Raw genomic sequence first — 18,601 nt, forward strand, 5'->3', positions numbered from 1 at the left:
CGTAAATAAAACACTTTCTCAAATTTCTGTTATACAGTATATAACAGAAAGTATATAAAGGAAAACTGAAAAAAAGAATAAAGAAAAAAATATACTGTACTGACGTTTATATAGACGTATAACAAACTGGTTTGTTCGTTTTTAATGCCTGGGTGTTGCGGTGTGTGGGCGGTGTTGAAGTGGACGGGGACGACGCAAACCAAAAATAATAATAATAATAAAATAAATTAAAATAAGTAGCACGAACACCTCCGCAAACACGTGAAATATGCAGTTCGCAAGTAATTTGAACAAAACTGAATAATACTAATGTATTGTATAAAAACTAAATGTAGACTCCGCCTGCAGAGGTGTACGCCGGTTTCAGTAAAAAGCGGACCTCGTATGTCATCCTCCGGTGTTGCTGGGTAATGTAGTCCTTTCTTACCACATCCCTATTCGGCATCTGTCGTTAAAAACTACAAACCCCATGGTTATTCATCGTGAACGAAACCTCTGTTGACGTTCGCCGGTGAGCTACACACACGTTCCTGACTGAAACGTCGCCTGGGTATGTATTGCAAGTTGAAATGCAAAATATATGTTACGAAAGCTGCTCAAAGACAGTTTTTATCTTACGAGTTTATTGTCCATTCAAAGCGCTTTACAGTGGCAAAGCTAACGTGGCTAGGGAAATGACAGCTTGGCTGGCGTGCTAAGGTTGGCTACACTGTCAAACGGCATTTGTTGGCATTTGTTGTGGTTAAAGTTGGCAAAAGTGGCGTGATGTAACATATCGTCTCCGTTTTTATAAAAGGTATATACGGAATAAAAGCTCTGACACGTCAAAATATTCTACTTGGACGCAATAATATTAGGTGGCTAGGTACAGTTGACAATTGAATCATCAGTAGCATCTTACGAGACTGTCTTTGATTTGTCCTGTTTTCTTTTTGGCTTGAACTTTATTCACCAAGTACTTGGTCCTGATTCCACCTCATTATTCATTATAACAGGGATTCAGTTCACCCTCCGACTAATAAAAAATATAGATGCAGAGCTGTCAGGTTCATAGTGACGTTGATTTAAACGGTCCTAGCCATATGCTAATGAGGTCCAAACTCATGTCACTCATTATACACTGTATGGTCGAAAGTATTCGCCCATCCAAATAACTGAATTCAGGTGATCCAGTCTCTTCTATGGCCACAGTGGCAGGTCAATAAAATACAGAGTGGAGTCGGCGGATACTGATGGGCGTAGTGCACAGAGGTCACCAACTTTGTGCAGAGTCAATCGCTACAGACCTCCAAACTTCATGTGGCCTTGACATTAGCTCAAGAACAGTCATGGGATGTGTTTCATTGGCTGAGCAGCTGCATCCCAGCAATGCAAAGCGTCGGATGCAGTGGTGCGGATGAATCTGGCTTTGGTGGTTGCCAGGAGGACGGTACTTGTCTGGCTGCTTTGTGCAAAGAGTGAAGTTTGGTGGAGGGGCTGATTATGGTTTGGGGTTGCTCTTAAGAAGCTGGGCTTGGTACCTTAGTGCCAATGAAAGGAACTCTGAATGCCACAGCATACCAAGAGATTTTGGACATGTCCATGCTCCCAACTTTATAGGAACAGTTTGGGGATGACCCCTTCCTGTTCCAACATGACAAAGGACATAAAGACAAGGATGAGCGAGTTTGGTGTGGAAGAACTTGACTGGCTTGCACAGGTTCCTGACCTCAACCCAACTGAACACCTTTGGGATGAATGTCAGTGTCTGACCTCACAAATGTGCTTCTGGAAGAATGGTCAAAAATTCCCAAAAACACAAACTCTTAAACCTTGTTGAAAGCCTTATCAGAAGAGTTGAAGCTGTTACAGTTGCGAGGGGTGGGCTGATGTCATATTAAACCCCGTGGATTAAGAATGAAATGTCATTTAAGTCACTTAAGACTTTAGATGAGGATGTGCTGTGCTACGTATGGATGTGCCTGTGGGATCTAGAGATGCATGTAGGTAAACACAGGACACAATAATCCAAATTTATTATCTGTGTTTCTCTTTCCGACGGTCGCAGAAAGCTGAAAATCCACAGAACGGGGCAGAACCAGCGTCGGGAGGAGAGGAAGTGAGGACGATGTCTCCCCCACGGCTCACGGGTGCACTCCGTTCCTTCTCCAACGTGAGCAAGAAGGAGGACTTCACTGAGCAGCTCTATGATCTGAAGGTGAGGCGGTTAGACACAGAAAGTATTTATCTTTTTATTGGCAAGTGCGACTGGAGGGCTCCTGCGTCGTGTTGGATAAATGACGATGTGACACGGCGCTAGCCCTCTCAGAGGTGATCCCCATTTATTGTGACAACTGGAACATTTAGATGACAACAAAAGAGAAACCATTATGCAACTCAGCTGCCTGCTCCTGGTCCGAGGTGAAAATACAAGAAATACAAGGAGACGAGAGGAAAGTTAGTGACTGTTAAACTCATAAAACACATTTTTTCTTTGTAATAATAGTAATGACTAAAACAAGATATAATAATATGCACGAAAAGCAATTATAAAAAGATTCATTGTGATTGAAAACGTGACACACAACACCCCCTCTGGAGAATTGTACAAAAGGGTTAGGGATGTACATGAGACAGTTTGTACGTTTAAACATAACCAGAGAATTTAAACAGCAAGAACAACAGCCAGGTAGTTCAGACGCCTGCTCCTGGTCCTATGTGAATAAAACACATATAAGGAGAGAGGAGGAAAGTTAGATTAACACACAGTGACTTTTAAGAAGCAACAAACATTACTCTAGCTCTAACCACTTCTCACAGTCTCTGCATGGTAAGGCAGAAACTATATTTAATAAACTATAGAAAAAAATAGGATTAACTGTAATTGCAAAAGTGAGAAATAGATTTCTGGCATTTCAGAACTGTGCAAACGAAGTGGCTCTGAACCTAAAATGATCCTGAAGTGACACTTATAACATTTTGACTGCCAGATATAGAAAATCAATGTTAGCACAACAGATGTTATATAGTTATAACAGGATGTTTATGTGTGACCCTGTTACACAAGCACATACATTTAGTGTAAAACGACTCCCTTTTTAAATTATGTTTTTGTGATGTAAAAAAAAACAATAACTCATGTTAGAATGTTCATATCTTTATTTATTTATTTTTTTTAATAAAAATACAACCCTTTCCTGTGACACTGGAAAGGCTTTGGATGTTATCAGCTTGGAACATCTTGAATTGGGGAAATTTTGTTCCTGCGCTTTCAAAACTGCCAAAATGTTCCAGAAGATCTGTCAAAACCTGAGTCCACATATTTTCTACAGGACCTAGGTCTGAGCGGTGACTGGGCCTTTTACAAACATTAATCATTTACTCACTAGAAGTCGTTCTTTTATTGATTTGGATGTGTGCTTTGGCTCTTTGTCGTGCTGAAAGGTGAAACCTCTTCACATTTTTTGTCTTTCCGGACACCAGGAGATTTTGTTTCTAAACTGACTGGTGCTCGGAGCTTTTAGTGATTCCCTCCACTTTCACTAAAGCCCCGGTTCTAACTGCAGAAATGAGATGCAGCTCCTTTAACGCTGTTGTCTGCCTCTGGACGGCCTTCCTCACCAGCCTCCTCTGTGTCATCTCATCAAGTTTGAATGTTCAGGATAATATTGCCTTTTTTTTTTTCCAGTAGTTGATGCCCATCCTCATTGACTCAATGCATTATCCATCTAATTCCTTGGGAAGGTTCGGTCGCCCTCACCTGACTGATACTTTTCACCAATGAGATATTGATCCTTTGTCTTTACAAGAGCAGTTGAGATGTATGTGGAGGTAATGAGAGTCACTTCAGGTGAAGGCAGATGGTGTTTCACATGGGATTCATGAGAATTTGATTCTGAACGCACCCACATACCCAGTTATAAAAGGGTTTGCACAGATATGCAGCTATATTTTTCTTAGTTTCACATTTTAAACATTTTTCCCAAAAATATTTCTCTAGATTTTCAGTGTCTTTGCATATAGGGTAATCTTTAAAAATGCACTTCTTTGTAGCTTTAAAAATTAAATTAAAGTTTCTGATATAATCATATTCTTCACAAAAACCTGGTATGTGGTGTATAGACTTACTGTATCCACTACTCTTATATACAATCTCAAATGTGCATATTCTGCATTTCTGTGCTAAATATTAGAGGTAGAACTTTCATAAAAAGAATCACTTTAAAATTTAGTGAAATGCTTTCACGATCCAACCGTTTCAGATAAGTGTATCAGGCACTTCTGCCTTCCTTTCAATTCACTTTCTTATCCAGTATTTAATGATCAGCGTTTCATTATTTGATCATTTCATCATTTAACAACCTTACCAATCACCCCCCCCCGTTATCAGGCCCCTCTTCCCGAGACTTAAAATGAAATTTAGAGCAGTATCCAGCTGTTCACTTTTACCTGGCTAAGCTCCAGAGAAATCCTCTAAGCAGAAGAAGTGCTTATCCAGGGAAACGATGGCAGGAGTCACCCTGAGATTATCTCCCGGCTTATGTTAAAATGCTTAGTTTCACTGTAGCAGATACGGAGATGCTGATTGTAATGGAGTCATTGTGTTAATGCTTCTCCCGACCTCGGACTATAAACTGTCAGACCTCCTGTGACTTGATACCTCACCGCTATAATGGAAGAGGCGTTTTTGAAAACCACAGTAAAGCACGTTAACCCTGACGCCTGCAAAACCGCTCGGGTTGGTTGTAGAACTACAGTGTGAAAAGCACCGTTAATGCATCACGGATAAGAAAGAAAGTAAAAGAAATCTGGCTTTGTGTTGGAATTAGCATCAAAATACCTGGTTTACATTATGATCGTTCGTTAAATCAATTGGTTACAGGCACCACTTAAAATAAACTCTTTGCTTTAACTAACTGTTATTACATAATGTGCTTGAAAAATAGTTATGCTGCAATAAGCCTTATCTAATTTCTTATCTAAATTCTTTACTAATCACACAATTCTTTGCTACTACTCTATATCATGTTAACCTCTCTTCCTCCTCCGTCATCTGGTGTGTGTTTCTGACCTGTGGAGCTCCACACTACATCCGTTGTCGTGAATCTCATCAACCTGCCCTGTCTTCACGGCCTCCCGCAGTCATCCACTCCTACCTGAAGGAACAATTCTCCAATTCTGCCCATGATTCCTCTCATAATCTCAAACTGTTATGTCTTTCTGTGACAGATAAATGTCCGTCTTGTTCCTCCTGCTGCTCCCTTCTCTCTCTTTTTCTGTCCCTGCCTGGCCAACTTTAGGCAGATACGTCTCTTTATATGAGCTCAATGTTTCTTCCTGTTAAAAGGGAGTTTTTTTTCTTGGCGCCGTCGTCGCCTTCAGGCTCGATCTGGAGGTTTCAGACCGGATTTTGTAAAGCGTCTCCAGACACTTTGTATTGTTATTGATTAGGGCTCGGTACTGTATACTAGTTCATACCGAATACAGGTATTTTTTCTTGTCATGATATAAATTTTTAATATACTGGCGTACCCAGGTATTTGATTACACAGTGTTAGGAATGTTGCGCAGTGAGACACTGTTTCAGACCGGACCATTTTCAATGTAGCGCTTCTAAACACACATGGTGCGACTGTGTCACTGCGAGATGTGATGAAGATGGAAATCGCTGAAACATTAAGTGGCAGAATGAGAAGACTGCCAAAAAAAAAAAAAGGTGCAGTTTCTTTTTTTAGGGGGACCATACATACCTGATTTCTGGGGACAGTCCACGTTTTAAATGACATGTCCCGATTTGAGCTTTTTATGAATGAGAAGAAAATGTTGCGCGCATACTACAATTATTATGGTAGCCGGATTTCCCCAGATTTCCATATCAGCAGGCAGCGCTAACGCTTGGCCATGCAAACCCGTTTTACGACTATTCAATTCAATTCAATTCAGTTTTATTTATATAGCGCCAATAACAATACAAATCGTCTCAAGACGCTTCACAAAAACCAGCCTGCAACCTCCAGAGCAAACCTGAGGGCGACGGTGGCAAGGAAAGACTCCCTTTTAACAGGAAGAAACCTTGAGCAGAACCCAGTTCATATGGAGGGACCCATCTGCCGAAGGCCAGCCGGTTAGAAACAGAGAAGATAGAGAGAAAAGAAGAGCAGGAGAAACAAGATAAACAAACTTCTGTCATAGATACATACATCAAGCGGAGGGAAACATGTAGGGTCTAGTAATATAACACATAGCTGATGATCTGTGACAGTTTGTGAGTATGACAGGAATCATGGGCAGGTTGGTGAATTGTTGTCTAGTGTAGGATTATTCTACAATATCTACTCATCGTGACAGCAAAATCGTCCATCCTTAGTCAAACTACTGCATTAAATCCTCTCTTAACCAGTAGAAAATGTGGTGAACATGTGATTATGCATGAAAAGAAATACTGTGATATACCATGATACCGTCAGAATTTTGAAAAGCCCTTTTATTGACGCTGTGTAAATAAAATTGAATTGAATCTATATTGGAAGGCTATGAATAGCATCGGTATATGCAGCCTTTAATGACACATAAGTAAACCCGCCAGTGTTCCAGCGGGCTATGAGAGGTGCCTGTGATTACTACAGTGGCGAGTGCTTCCTTGAAATGTAATTGCGTTGCTTTCTGTGACTCGCGTTAGGCCAAGCGTCTTAAGAGACAGGAGCTGTTTGCCAGAGAGGGCCTGACGTGGCAGAAGATTGTCCATTTCTGCACCGAGCATCAGGACAAAGCTCAGCAGCAAGCCGCCAGTCAGGAACTGAAGAGCCTCCTCCACGCAGCCAAACAGATCGGTAATTATCTCCTCAGATTCATCGTCATGTCATTGTGTACATGCATAATATATAGTTTGTGTTACACGGATGAAACGACTCTTAGAAATAACAGAATGCTTTCATGTGTTGCTTGTGTGAAAGTGAATATAATACAATGAGCTGTTGTTGAAATTAAGAGGTTTTTGTGAGTTTGACAGACCACAGTTTAAAGTCTTTAATAAATAGTAAAGGCTTGACTTCAATTACATAAATACAATACGGTGTTTCTTTTACTACTTCTGTCTTTTTCATGAGTCTTAGTCAGTGAGATAAAGGCAGAAAATCTTTTGTAGTGCTCACGTTTTTAAAAGACGAACATGGGAAACCACCCACCTCCCTCCCCCCCAAAAAAATAAATATATAAAACTTTGTACATGACCCTTTAATCCTAATAGTTACACCATTTAAAAATAAAACTCTGTGTTAAATCCTCAAGCTTTGTCTTTCATGGTCACACAATAAAGACACAGCTTAATATTGATATGATTTCAGTTGCAGAGTGGTGGGTTTTTCTACAATTATCAACCAACTACTGATTCGGTTTCTAGTAATAATAAAAATAGTGCTGTGACATTTGAGATATATTTCCTCTCACTCTTAAAGTCGTCTGTAAGAGAAGTAACAACAAAACGCAATACTAGCCGTAAAACCAGATTAAAGCACAAATGGCACACGCACAGCAGACAGCTGTCACTTTGACATTGTGCGAAGTATTTGATGCTCAAACATATAGAAGATGTGCAACTAGCAAGTGCCAAGAAATAACACAACTAAACAGCTTTTGTTGACAGTGAAGGAAACTTTCTGACTTACTGTGCACAGTTAACCAGTTCCATTTCTGAAAAATGGAGTAGCACATCTCTTTCATGCTTCAGAGCCGGGTTCCAGACCAGGTACGAGGTCTGGAGAACACTTCTAGACAGAAGATGTCCTACCTGCATAACACAATATTTAAATCGCTCGTGCATGAATTCTGTGTCTGTCTGGATTCCTTAAAGTGGGGATTTCAAACAAATTGTAGGTGAGAGGCCACATAGAGCCCAATCTTATCTCAAGGAGGCTGGAGCAGTAACACAACAGCATAATCTATCAATAACTCAAAATGTTTCACTTTGTTTTAGTCTAAAGAAGAGCGTACTGTGAAAGTGTTTACATTTAATGATAAATGGTCTTGTTTTCTATTTCTACTTATAAGTACTCAAAGTGCTAGATTTTTTTTTTTAAAGAAGAATAAAAAGTGAGACTTCATCTCATAGCAGCCGTCCACTGTTTAGTTCTGGTTCTCAGTGTTGTGTTATGTCGGCAACTCTTACTAATACAGTGGAACCCCACTGGAAGAATTTGGAATAGTAACAACTTTTATAGAAAAAAAAATAATTTTTATTTATGTCTTTTAAAATGTGCATGCACATATTCATGCTGCAGGACAGATTAGATCCTCTGGCAGGCCTGTTTTAGGCCTCGCCCCCAATGTTTGACTCCCCTGCCTTAAAGAAACCCTTCAAAAACCTTTTTCTCCGCTTAAAATCTGATTTACTACAGCAGGTAAAGTCTAAGTAAAACTAACCTTATGTTAATTGTTACTATTGTTAATTACAGTACACTACACTCCACTTGTTCTATGTCATTAGAAATTGTAGTTCACAGGTCTGATGGGTTATGGGAGTAGATGGGTATAGATTAGATGTCCATGCATTAAGCTTAACAGTTATCCTCTTAACAATTGAAACCAAGCTTACTGTACTCATACGATCAAAAACTGTAACTCAGTAAACACAACGCAAGTGTTTTACAGCATGACATACAATACTTACCCTATTTCTTCTTTCTACAACTTGTTTGTTAAACTTTACGAGTCAATTAGTGACATCTGTCATGAAAGGCTGGGACGACATTCATTGAGTTTTCTCTTTGTTCACGGCAGTTTCGCTTCTCATTCACCAGTCAAGACTAAGCATTTGCATTTGTTACAGTGTTGCTCTCTCCAGCTTTATTTGTTGAACCTGTGTGACCGGATCCAAATGAAAAGTTGCCGTTAAGCTCACTCTTGAGGATAAAAGCAGCCATTCTGTTTGGCTACGGGCAGCAGTGAAGCTGATGCTTTTAGACCATTTTAATTGGTTTAAATCCTTTTCATGTGTTTCACTTTCCTCTCCCTCTCCAGCCTCCTTCGCTCCATTCTCCCCCTGCCCCTCTGACATTTTTTCCTCTAATTGGACAATTACTCTGTATTCTTTTTTGTTAAGTGTGCTTCTGGTTAAGCATGAATTGTTTGGAATATTATTTAAATGAGGCGCAGGAACTTTAAGCAGTGAGCTCATTCTCTAGCCTCTGCTGCTCTGCGCCGCTGATTCTTTTCTGGATCCATGAATAGTGCAGGGAGCAGATTTAATGGCCATATAAAACACCACTTCCATCTAGGTACCACTAATGATAATAGAAAGGGTGAAGGTGATTGTTGCAGCAATCCTAATAATCATCATCATTAAAATGATGGCCAGTACATCAGTTTTAATTGTGCCTTCAGTTGGAATTTCTCATTTTTTGCTATAGTCGGGGCCAGACCGGGGCTGATTTTCTATAGTCGGTTGTGTTGCTAATTTCTCTATGGATTGTAGATACATTTAGTCACTAAATGTTCAGGACGGTGATGTGAATTGACAATGCACTTGTTAATTCTAATGCAGAATGTAGAACAACTAAATAAATCTCAAAACTAATAATTTGGGGGCAGTGAAGGATAACGTCTTTAAGCCAAGCTTTTATTCAATTGATGACGGAGCACGTTTCATGAAAGAGTTTACTTTTTATTTAGGTTAAATTTATATTCCTTATACTTGATTCCATATATTTGATTTGATAAAAAAAAATATATACAATGAGATAGGGAACACACAGGAAGGGTATTGCAGGACATTAGCAAGAGCTCATTGCTTCAGTAAATCTCTGTTTAAAGAGGCACAGCAGACATGTTCCAGTTTTGGTTTAAATGTGCTGTGTTTTATTTAACAGTGGGCGCAGAACACGGTCAGGATGCCATCGAGAGTGCAGCCGTCTTTCTCTTCGACACCTTCCACAACAAAGACCACGTGGGCACGGAGGAGACCAGGGCCATCAAACAGATGTTCGGCCCTTTTCCGTCGTCGGCAGCCGAAGCCTCGTGTGCCTGCGTGGCTCGGCTGGTGGCTCCGCTCGGCGACTCCAGGGTGGAGGACTTCATCCAGACCCAGCGCTCCCGCAGCAGCCCCCAACGAGGCTCCGCTTTCGGACGCAACATCGTCTTCTCGCACGACTGCTACGCGCTGGACCCGCTGGAGGACCTGCCCTGCGCTGGCGTCCCCGAGGACAGCGCCGGCTTGGACTTCATCAACTTCCTCAACAACCAGCAGAGTGGGAAGAAGGTCGCCGGTGAAGAAGATGGGGCGAGCTCCAGAAGGTCCGCGAGCTCCGGGAACGAATCTATCCTTCGAACGGAAGTGGAGAAGTACCTGAATGGAGGCAACATGATCTCGTCTAACCCAGAGGAGCTGTGCAGCTCCTTGTTCGAGATGCTCGCTTCACACAAGAGTGACGATGAGCTTCAAAACGAGGTACGGAAGAATGTGTGTGCGTGAGAAATTGTCTTTTAGAATCCTTTTATGCTGTTAAACTGACATGTTTTCAAACTTTAATCAAAGTCATATGATTTATGGATCTCGCACAACGGAGTGTCTGTCTTAAGTAAATACATTTTTTTTTCCTCCAATTAATTTCTTAGCCACTTTCAGAGTGATCTTTAACCACTAAATAATAAACAGAATTTGCCCTGTTAAACTTTTATTTGAACCTAATGATTACATATTTTAGCATGCTATCTATTAATGAGGAAGTTGTATTATTTATCTGCAAAATGCTGCTTACGCAAACCAGAAAATGTACATCTCTGCCACACTGGCCATTAGGATCTGCTCTGGAGAGTCTTCGTCTCATCTCTGAACAGACGGGAACACGTGGACCTATTAGGCACTCGCCTCCAACCAAGAATAACACTAAACTCGACAATAACGTTACACATATTCACACTGCTGACTGGTCGTCTGGAGGCTTGGAAGCCTGGTGATGTGAGCAACTATAATTGGGGATGGACGTAAACATTGCAACACTCGCTCCTCACAAATGTACGCAAATTATTCAAAGTTCATATAATAGATGCAAAGAAATGATTAGGTGCAGCCTGTTTTTCAGTCTTAAATGCCACATGCACAAAGGCAGCTGGGTTCGTTCCAGTTTTCTTGAAGACCTTTTCGACACTCACCCAAGTGGTCTGTTCAGATCTAGATGTCTACTGGGTAATTAAGGTTTTTATTAGGGACATCGGTTGATGGTGCACACTTTAAACTTGCATATCTAGTGTCTCTTAATGACCAGATACTCACCTGCAATCAGAGAGCACTCATCAGGAGCCATTTGGATGAGTGGTGAAAAACTCAACAAGTCCAGTTATATCCTGAGCGTATTAGGTCATTTACATCTTTTGAGTAACCAAATAGAAGATGTAAAAGTGTAAACCTTTTGTCTTTACTTAGTGCACCAACTTTACATGTACAACAGTCAACATCCAGTGTACTACACAACAGAAATATACCAAATAACGTGGTAAAGCATGTAAATGATTTATTTTTCCAGATATGGCTGGATGATATATCAGTATAATTTGATTAAATCGAATTTTTGAAGGATATGAAAAATGCCTAAAGTGCAAAGTCAATGTTATTTCAAACACAACAGACTGGAGCAACAGCAGCTGCTAAAGCCACTGAAATAAAAGGAAATAAAGTCGCCAGTATCACCGTCAGTGTTACACCTGTGATTTGAAAATGGTTTGAGTTTGCAATGTCCAAAACTGACCAGTGAATAGAAGCGCAGGTGTTTCACATCAGTATAAACGTAGCACTCACTCACTGAGACAATCAAACCCCCAAACAACAAAGTTGGTAAAGTTGTTACTAAAATGAAATTATGAGTATGAACCATTGAGTTGCAAATATTTCACAGGTTTTACTATTCCGCTTCTACAACAATTATAAGAAATTATTTTAACAAATAATCTACATTAACACATTCTTTTTGTTCGTTCTTGATATTGAATTGTCTTGAGTTGGAAAAACCTCATTACTAGTTTCAAAATACTGCGAGTGGCATAAATATACCTGGAATTCTGAAGGTAACAGGCCTTTGTTGGAAGCATGTTGGTATTAGAGGCAGTCTGTTTCTAATTCCCTCTTAATTGTACTGTACTATGTACATCGTAATTGCGTGTTCTTCACCTGGGTAGATGTTGTGAAGGGACCTTTCATTGCCTTGTATAGGATCCCGCGATAATCCGCCATCAGCTAAAATGTCATGATCATTAAAGCCCTACAGACTTAATGAGATATCACTAAAGGTCTTCCCAAGTTTGAAGCGTCGATACTTAGGGGTCATCTGTACTTCTGATCAAGACCTGACAGCTATCTGTAGGCAGTGCCAGACTAATTTCTACATGAACTACTCCACTCTAAGCTCTCATCGTGGTATTTCTATGACATAAAGCTTGACCTGGCCCAAAGGTACATTCCCAATCCTAGGGCTCCTATCGATTCTATAACCTCGACCTTCAGCGGCAGACCTTTTACATTTGATGCTGGATTTATCATGTCCCGGCTGTTACGCCAAGTCATCCTTGGCCTTTAGCTTAAGGCTTCTTTAGACATTTCAAACTAACTGCACGGGTTTGACCTTCATTGGAAATAAAGGCCCTTTGATGGTGTTGGCTGCTCAATGTGCATATGTAAAAAAAAAAAAGGTCAAATCCTAAAAAGTAGCATTGAAGGGGGTGGCAAGTTGAAATGGGATGGTAGCTATTTCCTGTCTAAAAAAAGGAAAAAGAAACAAACATATGTTATTGTCATTACACATAAGGTTTTTGCGAGAACATACCGTTGGTGTTAGTTTTGACAGTGGTCCACATTTTGGCAAACACACAAAAACAATTAGTCCAGTTAGTCTGCCGACGCTTTGTCTCTTTAATCTTTTAATCCGGTTTAAAATAAATAATACAGCTCTGGAAATATACCACCAAGTTGAAAAGAATTGTGTGTAAAATAAAACGCGGCTCCTTAAAACGCATAGTGTCCAAATAACTGGGGCTGAAAAATAATTGAACAGATACAACATCCTCATTAAATATTTAGTCGAAAATTCTTGGATACGTTTGGCTAAGCCGTAGCTCCCCTAAGGTTTTCTACTTCCATCCTCATTGAATCGATCAATAAACTGTAGGGCCATCTCCACCATGTTTAACAGATAAGGTTCATCTTTCCATCGTTCAGGTTTGTTTGTTTGGTTTTGATTCGTTAGTGCGTAGAACCGCTACCATTTTATCTCACAGTTTACATCTTGTTCCTCTTCAGCTGTGGTTCTGGACATAAGCAGGTTTCTCTTCACCACGAAAGCTATTCATCCACAAAACGTAACAAACCAACCTCCTCTAAAGTCTCCCCATTATTTTTTTTAACCTATACACATTGAGAATGCGAGTGTAAATGAAAAAAAATCCAGATTTTGTGGAGCTGATATAATGGCACGGGCGAGCGAAACTATCCAGAAGGCCACCTTCTGTTTTCATACGCCTCTACTTCCTCTACAGACAGAAAAGAAATAAAGGTCAGGGTCAGGATCAGGGTGTTCACTGTTAACCTTTGTCGAGTCTCCCCCTGTAGGGACCACCCACCGTTGTTTGTCATCCTTTACATGGGGCACATGAGGAATTAGGAAAGTGTTCCGTCGTTCTGTCTCGCTGTATTATTAGCCACTTTCCTTTTCTGTCTTGCCTATTATCTCACGCTTTTATCTTGTCCATATAGAGCCTCAGCAGTGTCTTTCTCGCTCTCTGTTTCTTTCACTCTCTCCCCCACCCCGTCTCCCTCTCATCCTCTGTCCTTTCTATCAGTGCACCGCAGAGGCAGAATTTTTACAACTTCAGCTGGTTACAGTTGGTTCCAATGTTCCTCACGTAGTTGACATTTGGAAGTGAACTCTCCCACTGACATCTTTAGATGTGGAAGGCTGTATGTGTGAGAGAGAGAGGGAGAGAAAGAGGGAGAGAAAAGGGTGAGAATACACCTGCGGGCTCTCTATGCATCTACCTCTGTGTGACTCCAAAGTCAACGCTAAAGTTTAAAGGCTCTGCACTCCATGCCATTAAAGCTAACAATAGACGGAACCTGCTTCTTATTATTTCTCACTGCTGACCCTGGATTGCTGACATTTTGTGGTAGTCGCTGAGTAGAGGAGAGAGAACGGAGTAGAAAAGCCATTCGGCCACATGCACTGGTTGATGCTGAAGACGGTTTTAGACTTAGGATTCAATTAGCGACAGCAGGATTTAATTAGCGACAGAATATACCATATATATTTATATTTTAATGTATTTATATGAAGTTAGTAATGCACATTTTCAGAACAAATTGTTGTCTGTTGTGTAACACACAGACAAAGGTTGTACACAATATAGTAAATGTGTGGAGCAGGCAATATAGTGCACTAGGTAATAATATGTGGTGGGGGTAGCTGTTAAGTAGAATAGGCTGGGAACAGAGTAGGAAGCTGTGTCTAGGTTTCTGTCTTGTTAAATCAATCAGACGATAAAAAAAAAAATGTAGTGCAAATGTCATTATTACCATCATCATTATTATGCAGTTATGCGGATGGGTTTTGGGTAGGTAGGTGGATATTGTTCGTGATGCACCAGATTTTGGAGTTCTTGACCTGAATTTAATTAAAACAGTAGCAAGAAAAGCCCTGCGTCAGAACGATCTATTTCTGAGCCTGGGTATCATACAGCATACAGACACACAACTACTGACGTGATTTTCTACATGAAAATGACAAATTTGAAAAATGTAAAAAAGTCTTTTTTATGCTACAATAACACCCTAGGACTTTGAATTTCCAAGTATTTCGATGAGTGTCCTTTGAAGGGCTAATGTACGATACAATAATTCACGTTCCTATCACTGTGTGTGCTCTATGTTCGGTTTTTCTTTACCTAATAATAATAATTATTTGTCTTTTTTGATTCTTTGGCCGTAAGTCTTGCTAAATTAGAAGCACAACTATACACAATGTAAAAACACACAGCTGTGATACCTAGACTGACAATGCCTGTCATTGTAAGAATATACATCAGCAAATTATATCTCAGTCCGCCACCCTTGTTCAGAGAGGGGTTGAAACCCGTCTGTGTAAAATACCTCCAAATAAGAAATTCCTTCTATTACAGGTAAGTACCTGGTCGGTAACATACTTTAATCATGTACTGTTCAGGTGAGCTCCACCCACATTTGTTCAAAACTTCCTACTGGTCATGTAAAACTAAATAAGCTTGTGAAACATCTCAAAAAAAACAAGAAGTCCATTTTTCTTGATTCTCATTCTGATATAATGACTAATGATCTTTTATATTGTCTTCAGAGTCCAACAAGGATGTCTTACATTAGATTCATGTATGTCATGAATGTGATTGCATTTCATTTTTGCTTTGAATTGAATCTGAAGTGAACATTTTCTGTAGAGTCGGTCTCAGGATGTTGCAGCACTGCCCAAAGCCTTTATACCAGCAGTGCTTCGTTTTTTTCTATTCACCGACTGAAAAACCTGGAAGGGAAGGCCGAGCAGAAAGAAGCAGAGGACACGAACGTTTCCGCTCCTGACCTGTAGCCTTGCAGATGTTGAGTTATTACACAGTTAATGCCGCTGAGCCGGGCTTTGCCTGTAGGACGGCGACGCCGCAGAATTCTTCTGAAAGAGACGGTCTGCCTCTTAGTCCCTGTGGAAACCACACCTAATCAGTCAGCTCCAAGGGCAGAATTCATGAGAGTTCATAAAAAAAAAAAAAAATCCCTTTGAGCAGGTGAAAACTCCCCACCCACACACCCACGCCTCCCACCTGCTCTCGACATGCAGCACACTCAACTCAAATAAAACAGGGGCATTCACAGGGACAGATAGAGGGTTTAGAACAGGTATAAAAGAGCTCGCCGAGGGAGACAAAGTTACACTCAACAAAGACCTAACATCAAAGTGCATCTGTTGTTTTAGCTCCCTGCCGCGCTGCCTATTGCTTTCCCAAGGGACGAGGAACTGAAAGAGCAAGTCATGTCTCCATCCTGAAACCGACTTTTAAATGAGAGGGGATGAGAGGCCGCTGCATTGTTTAACAGTTCCAAATTAACACTCCCGTCTCCTGTTTTCCAATTAGAAAGCGCAAACTTAATCGTCTCCTCCTCTTCAGTGTCACGGCGATATTGATGGCTGTCTGTGCGGGTTTTTTTTTTTTTTTTGTACCGGCCTGCTTTTAAGTGTGTGCTGCAGACGGATTTGTTGTTGTTTTTGTTGTTGTTGTTGTTGTTGGTTTCCTGTCACTCGCTAAGTGCCAGGTGGTTATGTTTGGGAGGCTAAGCGGTAGAGCATATTCTGTACTAGGCTGATGGTAATTACCAGGTGTTCAGCCTTGGCAATAGCACTCTATTTGGGGGTGTCGCTGATCCATAGGCTGTGTATACATGTTTGGACGCTTGTGTGGTGCCGTGTTTGCTTCTGTCTTTTTTCGCAGGATGTATTTTCTGATTTTTTTTACCCTCCCCTCTCTGTGCTTCCCTCCAGCTGTTCGAGCTGCTGGGCCCAGAGGGACTGGAGATGATCTCCACCCTGCTACAGCGGAGGGCGGCCGTCGTTGACTCCCTCCTCTCCGTCCCATCTGATAGGATCGGTTACCCACCAGGTGAGGCAGCCCCATGGCAACCAGGTTATCTCCATGGTAACGCAAACTCCGCTCGTATTCGCAGTTGGAAATAATTGTTTCCGTATACTCTGGTTCATGTTTTCTTTCTACTATCATCCGTGTCTTGATTAGGATTCAACCTAGAGTCAACTCCGTGTCAGGTCACAAACTGATCAGTTGCTGAATTGAAAGAAATCTAACGGCCATTTCCATATACTGATAAAAGGGTTTGCAACTGCTAGTGCTTCAAGTCTGCTGCAATGTTTCGGTTTTATTAGGAATTTGAAGGACAGAAATACTTCTTCCGCAGTAAATAATCATAAATAGGGATGGGTAGTGATACTCTGTACCATAATGGCTCGTCCTTACATGGCAGTAACCAGACTGAAACCAGACTGAAACTGTAGACACGTCCGGTGCAACTCGGGGGAAGGTAAAACGGTCAAAAGTTTGGCTTTACTTCACCTTAAAAGATGCAGACTTGGCAACCTGCAACAAGTTCTGGAAACAGATGTTGTGCAAGGGTACCTCCATTGGGTACCTGATATTTGATAAACATCTGACGATGCGTGACATTTTTTTTTAAAGAAATGTAGCATCTTTCATAGCCTGCGAGACGTCACGTCACTGTCTTTGTTATGATAATTAGGACAGTTTGTCATAATTGTGAATTTTATTTTATATTAGTCAATTTATTTTTTAGTTATATTATTTAATTTTATATTCTGATCAACTTGCACGTCACAAAATGCTTTAAAAGATAAAATGACAAAGTTTGTATGATTTCCATTTTTTAAGCACCAGCACCGTTTCAAAAGTCCTGTTTTGGCACCGGTTTCGGATAAAACCTTAACGATACCAATCCCTAATCATAAATATAAATATAAGAGATGTTGCACTTTACAGCCAGTATTGTGTAAATAACTAGCAGATATTAAAAAGTTACTACTTCCCATTTCCCTTTTAACAATGCCGGCGGAAACTTTTGCCGAAATTCCGCCAAAGACGAGTCGCACAAATGTTTGTATCTCCGAACCTCCTCAGTTAACCTTTCCTAGATGTGTTCCATCTTTATTGATCCAAAACAATCAATGTGAAAATTGAGTCAAATTGACGCAGGAGCCTAAACCTAGGGTTAACTAAAATAATTGGTCTGCATTTCAACTTCCCTCACCACCAGGGTTCAGCTCACTTAGTCATAGTTTTTGAGCCACTACAGAAAAACTGCATTTGCACGTGTCTTCATTCAGAGTTACAGTGGTGAGGGGACAGGAGCGCATTCGATTGGAAATAAGCTATGACTGTGGAGGAGACTGGGGACGGGCGTCATCCTTACCCCAGCTGGCGTCAACAGAATTAGACTGTTACTTCAAGGTGCTGTTGACCCAAGGAATGCACAGAAATAGATCTGTAAAGCATTTGTGAATGAAAAAGGAAATTAAAGATGAACTCCTCGAGCTGGCAGATGACGCTGGGCTAAAAAGTATATTTGGCATAATATGTCTGCCAAGCCTCCTGGATCAAAATTAGGGTTAAATATCCTAAAATATCCACAAAAATACTGAAAATGTTGCTTTCTTTTCTAATGTACCTCTGTGAAGAGAGGTTATTTGCAACGAGACCTTACAAACATGCTTCGGGTGTCACTGTCTCCCATAAAAGCTGTTATGGTATTGTCTCGTAAGAAAACTCACACTGATTCAGTGATATTGATGTGCTGCGGTGGTTTTAGATGTTTATGTGAGGAAATTGTGCGCTGCACCTCAATTATGGGTTGCTCCTGACTCACAGTGAGTGTTTTACTGTGGGATAAAAGCAGTAGATGATAATAAATCAGGGCTTATTAGAAGCTGGCTGTCAATTTAACCCTTCAAAATACCAGTCCATTTTAAGTTGTTGCAGTTGTTGTCAAAAACAAAACCATCAAGCATCTTTATGGTGCAGAGCGCACCAATTGTTTCATGCTGTA

At 40.6% G+C, this 18,601-nt stretch overlaps 1 protein-coding gene across 2 annotated transcripts in view; it reads left to right on the forward strand.

Moving 5' to 3' along the window:
- Window positions 1–505: 505 nt before the first annotated feature.
- The window catches only part of ascc3 (activating signal cointegrator 1 complex subunit 3), a 136,574-nt gene continuing 118,478 nt past the window's right edge, over window positions 506–18,601 (forward strand). For both annotated transcript variants that reach the window (XM_047599248.1, XM_047599249.1), the window contains exons 1-5: window positions 506–550; window positions 2,048–2,197; window positions 6,659–6,809; window positions 9,843–10,420; window positions 16,515–16,632. In XM_047599248.1, coding sequence (XP_047455204.1) covers window positions 2,108–2,197; window positions 6,659–6,809; window positions 9,843–10,420; window positions 16,515–16,632 — 937 coding nt within the window. In that variant the 5' untranslated portion in view covers window positions 506–550; window positions 2,048–2,107. The remainder of the gene's footprint in view (window positions 551–2,047; window positions 2,198–6,658; window positions 6,810–9,842; window positions 10,421–16,514; window positions 16,633–18,601) is intronic.

The sequence above is a fragment of the Mugil cephalus genome, chromosome 11, assembly GCF_022458985.1.
Source record: "Mugil cephalus isolate CIBA_MC_2020 chromosome 11, CIBA_Mcephalus_1.1, whole genome shotgun sequence".
NCBI classification, from domain to species: Eukaryota; Metazoa; Chordata; class Actinopteri; order Mugiliformes; family Mugilidae; genus Mugil; species Mugil cephalus.